This window comes from Camarhynchus parvulus, chromosome 3, assembly GCF_901933205.1.
Source record: "Camarhynchus parvulus chromosome 3, STF_HiC, whole genome shotgun sequence".
Lineage (NCBI taxonomy): Eukaryota > Metazoa > Chordata > Aves > Passeriformes > Thraupidae > Camarhynchus > Camarhynchus parvulus.
Genome location: NC_044573.1, coordinates 107,606,755 through 107,621,567, shown reverse-complemented (window position 1 = coordinate 107,621,567; position 14,813 = coordinate 107,606,755). Strand labels below are relative to the sequence as shown.

At 35.0% G+C, this 14,813-nt stretch overlaps 2 protein-coding genes across 8 annotated transcripts in view; one reads left to right on the top strand and one right to left on the bottom strand.

Annotated features, from left to right (window-relative positions):
* SUPT3H (SPT3 homolog, SAGA and STAGA complex component) overlaps window positions 1–14,813 on the bottom strand; it is a 259,112-nt gene that overhangs the window by 209,669 nt on the left and 34,630 nt on the right. The window lies entirely within an intron of this gene.
* Window positions 6,096–14,813, top strand: part of RUNX2 (RUNX family transcription factor 2) — a 215,802-nt gene continuing 207,084 nt past the window's right edge. The window contains exons 1-2 of one of the 2 annotated variants that reach the window (XM_030944314.1): window positions 6,096–6,287; window positions 6,494–6,613. In XM_030944314.1, the coding sequence (XP_030800174.1) occupies window positions 6,556–6,613 (58 nt within the window). In that variant the 5' untranslated portion in view covers window positions 6,096–6,287; window positions 6,494–6,555. The remainder of the gene's footprint in view (window positions 6,288–6,493; window positions 6,614–14,813) is intronic. The other variant, XM_030944318.1, reaches the window with a different exon arrangement.

The following is a 14,813-nucleotide window of genomic DNA, read 5'->3' as shown; positions in this document are numbered from 1 at the left end:
ATGGGTATTGTTTACTCAGAAATTCTACAGGGTGCAACCCCCTTCCACACTGTCAGTTAAACACACAATATTTTAAATACACATTATGGAGCCAACTGTTGAAGCAGGCACTTAGAATGCAAAGAATATTCTACATATTAAAGTACACATGAAAAATACTGTTCAGGAGTTATAACATATAAACTACAGATTCTATATTCTGTATTTAATAAGTATGCAATTTTTTAAAAAAAATCGTTTTTATTACTTACTGAACTAATTTCATGTCCTAAATCGACATTGCTGCAGACTTATACAAGCACAGAAGCTACTACAATTGGTATAACTTTAAAACCAGAAGCAAATTTTTATTGCTGAACTATGCCCCTGAAAATGAGGTTGAACATAAAAACAAGGAGACCAAATCTGAAGAGCATAAATACTCTGTCTTAATATCTTTTAAAATCTGTTCTCTAATCTTGACTGAGGTTTGAAAGTAGCAAGTAGGTATTTTTCCAGTGTAAATGTTGTGCAAAAGCTTTACAAACATAGATCTAAATCTGCAATTGCCATTACTAAAATAAATGAAAAATCTATAAGCAGCAGTGAAACCGGCATGCAAATAAAAGAACTGTCAAGACATACTGCCTAAAAATAAGCTTACAATAACTATTTTAAAGACTGTGTGTGGTCTTACCCATATATTTTGGCAAGATGCACTTTCTCCAACCACAGCTAGATTCATCCAAAAGCAGTGGCACTGGAGAGTCTCTGTCTCACCTGTCAAACTTGAAGAACGTTGTTCAGCAGACCACCATGAGTCCATGGATGGGATCCACAGCACTACAGCAGCTGTTCTTGATAAGTGTTCTCTAACTAGAGAGGCAAGCGCTTCAAAAACCTTCTGTAAGAGGATCGCCCTTCATATACATGCATTTAAAAACAAACAGAAACAAGAATATATCCAGAACAAGACTTTCGAGACATTTGTGGCACAGCTTCAGTGACCTCATATGCACCTCTGTCTGATATTTGGAAATATTCACAGAAGATTTAAGTCTATTAAATTTATCTTAGAATTTAAACTAATTATTTACCTCTCACAAATTGCTACACTGTCCAAATTGCAGGCAATCAAATAAAATAACTGGAACTCCTAAATCTTCAGGGTTGAGGAAAGTGAATTTTCCTCTTTTCAGTTCCTTTCCCATGAATGACATGGAAAATTTTCACACTAAGCTACAAAGAGATTAAAAGTGGGAAGGAGAGGTAAAAGGCTGCTTGGCTACAGTAAATGTAAGATTCAGTAAAAATGGGATGAAGCACGAAAAGTTGCAAGTTTTAAAATTACCTAAGGGGATATTTTGCCAACCAGAAAAACTAAGAAGAGACTTTATCTGAATTCTGTTCATATAAAATAACTTTGACTGTTACTAGAAGGCACATAATCAATAATTTCCAGAGAAATATGAATATTTTCTAAAAATAGGTCACTGCTTTTAACTGCTGAGATCTGTTCTGGTTTAACTACTAGTAGCATTGTATCCTAGAAGCAGGAAAGGCTCTAGAGAGATTACTTTCACTTTTCCCTAGATATATTTAGTGTACTAACTAGCATAGTTAGGATATTATTTTTCTTTGGTTTTGTCAGTAGCATGTTTGAAATAAATTTTATTAAGTGGTAGTGTATGTAACATTGCATTGTGGGTAGCAGTTTCCTGCCTTAACCTAGCCACATCCTCAGCTGTTATATGAGACAAGTTTCCCATATTTTCTGCAAGTTGACTTTAAAAAAAAAAGAAAAAAAATACAGACAGGAGAAAATAACTAGGAAGTTAGGATGATCTTAAGCACCATAAATTGACTGTTTAGAATGGTGCATCTAATCAAAAGGACTTTTTTCTCAGTTCCTGTAAAGTCTACAAGATCTAGGAACACAAGGAAAATAATGCTTGTCAAAAAAAAGCCTGAGCAGGAAGAATCAAGATGAGACACATCTGATCATTAAGATGCAGCCCCTTATTCAAAGTCTGATCAGGGGCTAGATTATTTCACTGGAGAATAACTTTACTATGATATGAAGAAGTGAGAGAAGTGGCAACTCAAAGTGAATGGAAACAATTTTTGACTACTTGCTATGCCATGATGTACTCACTGGTTAAGAGATGACCATCTTTTTAATTTAAACAACAGTTCAGTTTAAGGTTTAATGTGATCTTCAGTAGCCTGATTGCACTGTAGAAAAAACAGACAACACTTATTTACCCTAGAAAGACAACAGTACTTTTTCCCCCTCTACATTAATGGTCCCAGGCACCATCCACTTCAAACTGTATCTTACCTAGAGAAAGGCAGCAGTACTCAGATGCCCACTGCTACTCTTGCAATAATAACCATTTTTAAATGAAGGAATGCTGAAATATCTTTGCTGTTGCAATTTTTTTAATCAACTGGAAGTTTTAGTCTTTGCTTTAAAAGGTTAGTATAAAGTGGTATCAACATACTCTACTCTTGCAGAGATAATGGAAATGAGAAGTCTACAAAATACCCAAGTCTAACAACAGAAGTTTCTCAAAACATGCAAGTATTTGAAAACAAACAGTATTTTAAATGTACTGGCTGTGAACCTACAGAAAACACAATTTTCTTCCTCTAAAAATTATAATTACTCCTCAGTTTGAAAAACACAGCCAAGGAAAGAGGTTTCACTTAAAGAAAAAAACCTGCTCCCGTGGAAACAGATACACTAACAACACCTACAGCGAATACCTGCATCTGAGGAAACTGCACCAGGACTTCCTGAATTGTAAAAATCAGCATCTTGTTCTTGTATATACTGTAAAACTTGCAATGAAATGCAATCCAGCAAGTTTGCCATTACACTGCTCTAAGCAGAGTATTTATATCATTCCAGTTGTAGTATAGAAGCAAACATTTAAGTACAAATAAACTTTCAGCAGGGCATCACACTGTTTATACACTGGATGAACTTTTGAGTGACATAAGGCAAAATGTTTGGATATAGAGCATAGCTTAAAAGTTCCAAAACACGTTTAAAGAACAGTGGAAGATGTAATTATCTTTTAGCGTTGCATTACAATTGACTTTTAGATTTCATTTGTCATCAAAGATCAAGCTCAAAGTTTACCAGAAAAATTCCTTAGCATAATACTTCCTTTGTAAGTGTAATTGGGACTCAAGGCATCCCCTGTGGAACTCAGAAGTGAACTTCCATTTTTGTAGATCTACCTTTAAACAAGAGCCCGTCAAGCATTAGTCTACAATCAAGACACTGATTTACACAGTAGATTTTCAGGATTCTTGCATCTGCGTCATCAGAAGTGCAAACTACACCAAAAGAAACCACCAGTTTCACAGGTATTTGGTCTCAAAGTTTTGCTTTATAATGTTTCTATATTTTAAAAAAACCTGCATTTTTATCAGTAACAGTTTTTACAAACTACTCAGTTACAGTATTTGCTTTTTTGTTTTTAATGGCTTTTGCTTTATTAGATTAAGACTTCTTTGTAGTGCTCTTGATTTGAACAGGTGAAAAAGTTAAAAAAATCTTAAAGGTATCAGATCAAAGCACAGCAACAAAGTTAGAGAATAACTCTGTATACACAAGTGAAAGCATGTAAAAGCCATCCTGGAGAAAGCGTGAGAACAGCCTTTCAATGCAATAAATTTTTATATTCAGACTTCTGTAGAAGCTCAATATTCTAATACTAAAGGTATGACTAAAAATAAAGGGCAGAGTTTTGAAAATCAATCAACTTTTTTTCATATCAATGGAAATAAGTATTTAAGGTCAAGACAACAGTTATCTACTATTTAAGAATACTGCGCATACCTGCCATCAAATAGGAGTTGATCAATACCTTCAATGTGTAACTGTAGTTGAAAACTCCAAACTTAAATTTTAAGAGTTCCCCAAATAAGAGGCAGCAACCTCCAAAAGCTTTTACTGCATCATAAGTTGATTAAAACTTTAATGCATTACAAATATAATCTGTATATGAAAAGATTAGCATTCTTGTATGTTATTTATTCTTATATATTCTTATATATTATTTTTATATCCTTTAGATTTTTTCATTGATGCTTTTAACCATACAGAGTAAACAATAATAAAAGCAATTCATGAATAGGAGAATTAAATATAACCCTTATTTTTAAGTGGAATGGGTTTTTTGTAGAACATTCCTTTTTCATTTTATGGTAGAATTCTCTAAGTTCGGCAACATGTAATAACTCTCAAAGTATTGAATGAAGAACAATGCCATTTACCTCACAATAATTATTATGAAATAAGTTTTTATGAAGAAAGATCTATGATTTTTTATAATTATGTAACAAAAATCAAAACAATTTATTTTTTACTGAAAAAGTCTTCTCATTTGTCTCATCCCCAAAAACCAGAGAACCTGGTTCCCACCCACACCTCCAGCTATTCATATCACACAACTCCTGGCTAATTTCTAACCAAGAAAGCTCAGGACAAAGAGGAAAACAAAAAAGGAGGGATGGCAGCATCAAAGAGATGTATTTTATTTTACAAATAAAAGCCAAACGATATCTAGAAAATGTTTTACATGGTTCTTCTGCTCCCCCCAAAAAATGACAAAAAAAAAGGAAAAAATTTAAATGCATTCCACTAAAACTTAAAATTACAGTGCATCTGTGGTACAATCAGGATAATATGAAAAGTTCTAGATATAATATCCAAAGAGGCAAAAAATGAGATACTTTCTCAAAGATGTTTCCAATTTTGTTCTGAATCTGAGTGAGCAAATCAAGACTACTAATACACACTGTCTGTGCACATTACTCCTTACTACACACAGCATTTTGCAATTTATTTCAAAGCCTCTATTATAAACAAAAAAATACTGCTTTTGTTAACCCACTCTGTACCAGTACAGTCAGGGCTTATGTTACACAAAGTCAAAGTTACAATACGTTAAGCATATAAAAAAATATCACACACACATGCACACAGATGATATTAAGTATTTGAGCCTTACATATGCATCAAATTTAGGTTTCATTTTAAAACTAAGTGTTAACATTAACTGGCGAATGAAGTTATTTATAGTCTCTCCAAAAGTTTAAGACTTTTCTATTTCCCTTAAACACCAGAACTACAATAAGGACTTAATGTAAGCACAACCAAACCCTCCCAACCCTCCCAGCTCACTCTGTTACACAACGTCCACGTTAAATCCTCCCAATGCCGCTATTCCAAAGCATCACTCCCAGGCTGCAGCACACAAGCAGTTATGATATCCAAATGACATATTTTGCCCCAAATATAAAAGAAACATAATTGCCCTTAATTTGCATCACATAAAACTGCCAAGTAGTTTTGAAGGCATGCAAAGCAAGGCAGATATGATTTAAGATTTGCAAAGGAATCCCCAGACTAACACTTCTGTGACAGCCAATTACAGTGAAAAACACAACCCCAACCAAGCAGCCTGCTACTAGACCTTAGGAAAGGTAAAGTTTCTTACAATGAGTTACAGATTCACAAGTATAAGACGACAAGGAGAAAAAGTAAAACAGAAGGAATCCAGCCACCCAGCAAATATGAAGCAGACCCAAGATCGTGATACAATCCAAAGATGTAAATTATTGTAAATCATCACTGTTGTTCAGAATTTCACACAGCCACTTGTGCCAATTTTGCTCACTTTTCCACAGACACAATAATAAAGAAGGGAGAGGGAATGGGAGGAGAAAAAAAAAAAAAGGAAAAAAAAAAAAAGGAGGGGGAAGAAGAGTGGGGGGAACCTGAACTGAGAGTACAAATAAAGTTCTGCTGTCCATATGCTTTAACTGTACAGAAGTTTGGGCTCTTACAGCATTCTGTACTCTCTCCAAAGCCTCATGAGTCACAAAAATTAAAAAGCTATGTCCCTCTGAATGCCAGGAAGGGCCAACAGGAGCCTTTTGTCAAAATATTAAAAAAAAAATAAAAAAAAATTTTAAAAGGAAAAAAAAAAAGAAGAAAAGGAGAAAAAAAGGAGAGAGAGAAAGAAAAAGCCACAGTGTAGGCAGTCCTACTTGGAGTCCTCTGATGTCACAGCCACATGACTCGCTCGCTCCAGTAACAGTGCTTGCAAAAAAAAGGAGTTTTAAAGCTTTTGCTTTTTTGGATTGTGTGAATGCTTCATTCGCCTCACAAACAACCACAGAACCACAAGTGCGGTGCAAACTTTCTCCAGGAGGACAGAAAGGAGTCTCTGGTTTTTAAATGGTTAATCTCCGCAGGTCACTACCAGCCACTGAGACCAACAGAGTCAGTAAGTGCTCTCTAACCACAGTCTGCAGTAATAGTAGGTCCTTCAAATATTTGCTCATTCTCTTTTTTTTTGTTTTGTTGCCTTCCTTTTCACATGTTACCAGCACTACACAATTTTTTGACAGAGAAAAAACCAACTATAGAGTCTTTGCAATCCAGGGACACAGTAAAACTAAAACAAGGTTTGGCTATGGTTTGTGTTTTCAGTTTGAGGATCCAAGAAGTATTTGCACCAGAAGGTGAAAGCTCTGCGTGAACCGAGAGGGACTATGGCATCAAACAGCCTGTTCAGTTCAGTGACACCATGTCAGCAAAACTTCTTCTGGGGTAAGTGCTGCAATATTTGAGCTTCTGTTTTTCACTGTTGAGAGTTTTCTTACTTTGAACAATACTGCTTGTAGTTATCTAAGCAAAAAAATGCTGAATGGGATGTTAAAATGTTGAAATAGTATACCTGGTTGTTTGGGGTTTTTTTTGGGGGGGGAAGTAACTGTAAATAGCTTCTGCAGATATAAGAACAAATTTGTTAGCTGGCAAGCTGAGCAAAGGGAAGTTGGTGGCTCAGTCCTTAGAGTTTGACAGCAGGTGTGCTCAGCTGTCACCGGGGTCAAGGTGTAGCTGCACGAAATTTGAAAAAGCCTAATGGGATCTAGCAAAATGTTTAATATTAGCTCAGAGCAAAAGATGAAGGAATTAGTGAGTGTGAGTTAATCAACAGTAGCTCAGAAAATCTCATTAAGAACTGTGGTAACACTTTTAGATATATCCACTATGAGTGGTTAATGAAAGATACTGTAAAAGACTTAAATCACAGGGTTCAGACTGCTTGCTCTCTCAACCTGATGAAAATGAGCAGTGTGTAGCATTCTGCAGCCTATCCTACCCAAAACTGCCCTATCATTGTTCCAGGCATCTCATTTTTACACATATAACTAACTCAGATGAAGTTATCAGTGTAAATCTGCAGTTTTCTAGTCCTCAGTTGCCCTCATTTCACAGCAAAGCTTGTTTGATAATATATTCAATTGTAAAAGCAAATTCTTCTCATTACACTTACTAGGAACAAGGCAAAACACTCATGCATTAAAATATTAAGCTATGAAATAAAAAATACATGATCTAACATGCTGCTGAATTTTAAGTTTTATTCAAAGTGGGATGTAAAAAACTCTGTAGAAGAGCACTGCCAAATATTTACTTCAATATTCTGAACTGTAAACACAGATTCCTTTAAGAAATCATATATGTATATACCGAAGTAATTATTTATATGCACTGTACATATAAATGCTCATAAAACTCATAAATACACTATAAAATTGCACCTCTGCTTACTTTGAAAAGTTTCATCCTCTCAGAGACTTAAAATCAGTAAAGAGCATCTCACAAATACTAAACAGACTCAAATATGACTTCAACTGATTTATCTGCAAGTAAAATGAAGTTATATTTTAAAGTGTACTGGAAAATGCTTTCTTATAGTCACATTTGATGAACTGCAAGAAGTACAGTAACAAAATTTTTTCAAAGCATCTTTTACAGAGGCAGTTCAGACAGACTAACTAAAAATTCTGAAAGCTTTAGGGTAAAAAAAAAAGTGAAAACTTACAAGATTTTCTTAATGGTGTCCATCATGTTGAAATTATGTTGGGACCGTAGCTAAACCTATTTCTTTCCCTCCCTTGCCCCCCTCCTATGAAAAACAACAATGCTAGAAGCATTTCCAGTACATACATCCCCATTATTGTACTGACTGGGATGCCTTTTACCCCTCCTACTTCACACACTTTGACTGGTTCCCAGTTAAGCACATGAAGCTCTGAGACTGGGTATAGGAACAGAAACGAAGAAATTGCTTTTTGCAGGAGGATGACCAATCTAATATATGACCTATAGATACCAGATGAGATAACATGACCCATGGCTGGTCATGCAGCTGTAATACCCTGAACACTGAGCTGAAATGCAAACACAGACCCGGCAAAGCAGCTTTTCTACCCAAACTGGTGTCGGAGCAAAGCACAGCAGAAGCATAGCCAGACCACATTATCCCAGTGTTTACAACAGGAAATACAGTTTACATGTATAGGGACTTTCTTTTGCTTTTACTTCCAAAAGAGATTAGAAGAAATTTAGTTGGCTAAAATTATCAAAACACCAAGTCTGACTGCTTAATTCACCTACTTCTGATAATTCTTAAAGCCACTGGGAAATACTGTGATACTGTGCTTAATACTTTTCCTGAACTTCACTAAATAGGGTTGGATACCTGAATTTCACTTCGGACACAAACAATAGATGCAAGGGACTGAAAAATCTCATCAGCTCGGTCAATGTGTAAGCAGTGTAACCTGAGCTAAAACCAAATTTTGGAAAACTCACTTTTATAAAAATGAGGCAGAATTTATTGTTAAAAAAAAAAAAGCCAGAATACCCAAGCTGTTCATGAATTTGCCGTTCAATGATGCAACAGCACCTCAGAATGCACAATTTGTTCTTCCTTTCTGTACTATCCTTCTCTTCCCATCTCTACCTTATTCCTTTCAGGACTGTTGAGTTTAATTATTTCTTTTCAAGACTGAACTGCTGAAACATAATGACAAGTCATAACAGGGCAGGAAAACAGAGTTATGATTAACCCGCATGGTTGCTAATCTGTGCCATTAACCAGACTCCTGAAAGCTTTTATTCCACTCATTTTTGTCTATATGTTTTTGACTTCATATGAAAGGGAAAAACAAGAGTAGCAAAGTGGAAGGATCCTTTCCTAGTTCATGCAAACACATATATTCCTTTCCAATTTAGTACATTTTAATTAACTACGTTCTGGGTTTCACATCCAGATTTTCTCCACCTTGTGCCACTTATACACGGGTTTTGACTGCATTGAGTCTGTGTAAACCTTCTCAGGCTTTTTTATCTAATGGGATTCACTTCAGCAAAGGCTATTATATTTACATCCATAACATCTGAGGGGGAAAAAAAGGCTCAAAATAAGCACTATGAAAAAAAAAAACAAAACCACAGCATATTTGGTATAAAATTTGGAAAACATTGTTTACTCAAGTATTTCAGAGACTGAAAACCTTCTCAAATGCCTCCAAAAACAATTACAATTTTGAAATAGGAAAAGGCATCTTCAGCTATATTCTGTGCATCTTCAGAGAAAGAATCCAATGAAAGAAGGAAATAGGATCCCTGTTTAGCTGATAATTCAATCAATTATTTCTCACATAATTTCTGGAAGCTGATCCCAATCGACATATAGTAAATCTAAAGTCTTCAATTCTGCTTATATTAAAATACTCCTCAGTATCTTCTTCATCAAAAAATGCCAAACCTTTTGTAAATTTCAATTCTCATCTGCTTTACTGTTTGGTAGGGAATCTTAAAGGGTTTGTTTAATTTTAATTAGGAGACTGATAAGAGAGAAACAAATTCTTTTTCATTATCTGTGTATAGAAATCAGTTTTCTGTATGTTCCAGCTCTGTTTAACGTATTCATTCTATTGTGAATGCTAAGCAAAATGTCAGGAATCACTGCTCTTTCCACAAAATACAATTTAAAATACCGGGATTTTTAAATAAAAATAATAATAATACTGAAAACTATGCAGGAATGAGTATTCTCACTTGCACTAAAAAGCTGCAGCTTTGCACGGAGGCTGCCGTTATCCGAAAGCCCCAAACCCTGCAGGATTGCTCTTCATCACTTACAAGGTCTGTAGGCAGCAAAATGCACTGATCTGTCTAATTAGCTGCCTCAAATGAATTATTAATAGCCAATATTGTTTAAATCAACTACACTGATGTAAAGTGCAGTAAGATCAAAATGTTCCAGTTTGTTAGGAGAATATCAGAGTATCTGGTGGTTAAATAAACTGGGAGAGGAAAAAATTCCTATCTCATTAGGGGCACTAAGATTTTATCAAACATACAAGATTAATCTCTATTGAATAGGACCATTCACAAATCAAAACTCACTCCACTTCAATACTTTCATGCAGTGCTAATCAATTACAACCTTTTCTTGTGATTCAAAATCCATGTGCTTTTAATTTTATTCACTGGTGGTCTAAAATATAATATTCAGGCCAAGCTAAGTCATTCTGAGTTGCAACTTTGCTTTTTTTCAATAAATATTCATCTAGAGGTTTTCTTAGAGAGAACTGCTCATATGAAGACTGTGGTAATATTTTTATACTGTACCTCCTTGTTGAAGCAAAAGGTTAGGGGTTACCTAAATACCTCAACTGTATATACAAAAAAAGGAAAAGGTAAGTATTCACATGAAAAATCCAAAGGGACTATATTATTTATTTTTGCATTTCCTATGATTAATGATGCACCAGTGCATACTTGAAAACTGAAGTCAAAATAGGGTAACACCTCAAATTCCTTTACAAACTGTACAAATATCAAACTTCCATGCTGTATTAACTACTCTACCAGAAATATTTAAAGGCTCTGCCACCCCACATTAAGAGTATAACAATAATACTGAAATTCCTCTCAAGCTGTGTGATTTCTTGGTCATGGTCAGACTAATATTAATCTTAAAATTGCACCTTATAGCTTTATTTTCCCAATTGCTTTCAGAAGAGAGTCGTACTTTGTAATGAGTAACAAGAAGCTCAGAGCAGCCATAAGTAACTAACAAACATCTAATACTGCACCCATTAAAGTAAAAAGGGGGGGGAAAAAAAGCTAACAATTCTGGCAAGAGATGCTAACTAGGCAGTGCAGACAGTTCAAGAGAGACAGATAATGACTGTGTTTATGTACTGTCACACCTTGTGGCAGACATCAACGAACAACATCAATAACAACTAAGAAATACTTGCTAGAACTCTAACAATGTAAAAAGCTGAAGCTACAAGCAGAATCTGGCATTATTTTATGCTCCAGTCCAGCACACTTCTGTGGAAATTGAAGCAGAGAGGGAAGGGAGGAATTATCCTGTGCTTGCCAAGCTGCAAAGGTGCAGCATTTCTCTGCCTGAATACCACAGGAGCCAAGGGCAGCTGTCAGTGCTGGGCACCTCCTGAAAATCAAACTATCTGCATGTTTCCCTCTATGTACCCAATAAAAATCAACATTGTGTGTTGTAGGGGAAGGAGCTGGTTCTGAAAACTCATTAAATAAACTCCATTAATAAGAATTACAACAAATTGGCATGTTTAATATGCCCTAGAGTATATAATATTTTAATTAAGTCAGCCTCAAGATAAATAGTGAGTTTAAGATGGTAAAACCTGAAGCATTTTGGGGTCTTAAATTCAGCACTGGGAGAATCGAAGTTTCATACAAGCAGTTAAGAAACTGCAACAAGAAAACATACAACTGCTACTTTCAAGATAAAAAATTAATTTGCCTAAATGGAATGAATGTAATATACATTCTGACAAGCATACACAGAAGTAAATTAATAGACTGTGTGCCATTTCAAGATGATTTTCCTTGGAAATTTTGCCAGACTTAGGAATTATCCACAGATTTTCATGAGGAGGACAAAAGTCACCCACAAAACATCTACTTCCTCCACCACAGAACCCCCACAAATATCTACTCCTATCAACAAAATTCATTTGTGCTCACATTACATACAATAGCTTTCATCTCTATTAGATATCTTCACTCCAAACTGCCTTCTAAATTCTTATGGGAAACTGGCTAAGGAGGTCTATCTTCTGCTCTCAGGTGTTTTTGTTTTTAAGTTAATAAAGCCTAAATCTAAGAGCACGTTTCCTTACATAAACATGCTCTCTTCTACAAATAAATATAAGACCTGCCACTTAACATACTGAAAAGCATACCCTAAAGAATATTTTAAAGATGAGCATAAAGACAAAATAAACTCAGGTTACTGTATCATAAAGCAGTTTAACACCTCCAATTGAAAAAAAAATCCATTATTCATGCATCTGTTTCCGTATATATTTTTTATTCTGCTTGTTACCATACTGTGTACTGTTCTAGCCTTCTTCATGTAGCTTTAAGTTTCCTATTTCATGTAGGAACTTGCCCCAGAAGGGAAAACTCCATAGGTTTTCTCCTGACTCTCTTGAACTGCTGAAGTCATTTTAATCAGAGCAATTAAATTATTTTGCACAACCTACTTCCTTATTAAATGTTTTTATTTATAAAAAATAACTTTAGAACAGTAAAAGATTAAAGCAAAAAGGCTACATTCTCCTTTAAGTGCATAGGATGGTTTAAAAAGTATTTCTGTACGTTATCCACTGTATTCATAATAGTTTTCCTTAATAATATTTTTTCATCTCCAATAAAACTACCTTTATTTTTACAGCGAAGGGTAGAAACAGTTTCTTCTGCTGTCTGTCTCTTAAAAATGCCATATTCATTAAGGTCAGGCAGTTCTGGAATTAACCATAGTTTTAAGTTTTAACATGTTATAGCTAAAAACCCCATGGCAAAATTTTTGGCAGGAATTCATTCAAATATGATTACTATATTTCTGATAGACAGTTTATTTTACATATTATATTTCCTCCGAATTGCTAGCATTTCATCATGACTTAAAATTTATTATCATTCATTTTCTTGATTAAGGAAAGTTAAAAGCTGATGACCTTACATACATTTATTTTCCCCAGAATTTATCTGAACCGTAAGTGTGCCAAACCATTGTTTACTTATCCCTCACGGTCAGATATCTTAGATCTAAATCTACTCTGTGGTTTACTGAAACAGAAAGACAGAGCCACTGCCAGTTACATAATATAATACTGTTCAGAGGAACAGGATCCGGCCTTGATCACAATGAAAATTAACACTAACGAGATGCATTTGCATCTATATGCACAGACACACATGTACATCAAGCACCATATGCTGTGTGCAGTGGCTCTGCTGGAACAAATAGGAGCAGGGGGATGTTACAAGTCATTAGTAATTACTTAACTGAATTTCTCTGTCAGACACATTGAATATATTTGACCCTATACACACAAGCAAAAGAAAGGGTTGCTTATGATTTCATTAAGAAAAAACAATATAGATAAATAATTATGCCTAAGTACATTGACTACCAGATAGTGTTAATCCCTCAAAAGACCTGTAATTCATATAAATACAAATCAGAAAAGAGAGAGTTAAAAACACACAATATTTTAATGTATCTGTGTGTGGTATTAGAACAGGGTATTCTTTATTTTAAGAAATGTTAATGAGCTGTGTATGTGCAAACACACATGTATACAGTTCAAGCCTCTAATTCCTACTTACACTTCTAAAATTGTCAAATTCAAGTTAAAGAAGTCAAACTAGCAATAGCATAAATTTAGGAGACTTCTGTATCGGTACAATATTTTCCACGCTAGCACTGAAGCCATAAAGGAAATGTGCCACTGCATTCAGATTTGCCAGCAGTACCCCAAGAACATTTGCCACTCTTCACATATCTTGCTAGCATGCTGTGGAGGAACTTGTCAGGGTCCTGTACCGATATTTGTTAAAAACTATGCTCACTAATGCTACCATAGTGCTCTAGATAAATTTTAAGTGTTAGTGCTTGTAGAGAAATAACAAATGCCAGAAGTACTGGTTTTAGAATACTTGGTAAAAATTATGAGAGACATGTCCCTTCGTACCCTCTTACTCCTTCAACGACAAGAGAAACTGCTTTTGTGGGCATCAGACCGGCCACTCTTAACTCACCTCAACTTCCAAAATTAAAACACATTTTAGCCAAAGTAGTCTTATTTGTAGGTCAGCTGGTGTTTTTGACACAGTGCAATATATTTCCACTGAAGGGGCTCACAAAAAAAAACAGCACAACCACATTGACATGGAAAGATCCCTGATACAAACGCAGTGTTGTTCTGCCAAGAGCTGATAATCATCCACAACTGCATTTTTGTAATAATACAATAATTAAAAATTTACTATGAGCACAAATCTTCATTGAGAATCAGCAAGACTAATTTTACATTAATTAAACAGGATTCAATGGAAATTAAAAGGCATTTTAAGATACAACTTAAAGAAAAAAAAATTTTGAGGACCAGTGTGAGAATTTGCTATTTTAATTTACCATGTCTCCAAAAGCCTTTCAGGTGAGCCATAACACTGAACTGCTGTGATATTTATGTCCTTGCAGCATTTTCTGTATAAATTCCAGGAGTAACTTTCACTCAAATGCATCATCTATTCACCTTTAAATAGAAAGCTTTTAGGAAAAAAAGATGTGCCACATTTGCTCAGTAACACTGAAGGGACACATCTGGTCTAGCTTAGCGACTCAATATTAAGAAGAGTTTGATGAATTAATTCTACCAGCTATTGTACAATACTTGAGCACAGGAGCAGCTTTGTGACAGAGTACTTACAGCCCGCAGTATATTTACTTCCTAACACAATCTGCAAAACTTATTTCCTCTAAGTAAGACCATCCATATAAATTCACACTAAGAGAGTTCATCATCTGCATTTTTCCAATCAGTGGTATCAAAGTTTAACTCCGCTGTGTTTGGGTATTTGTGGAATAACCAATCCATAACAATGA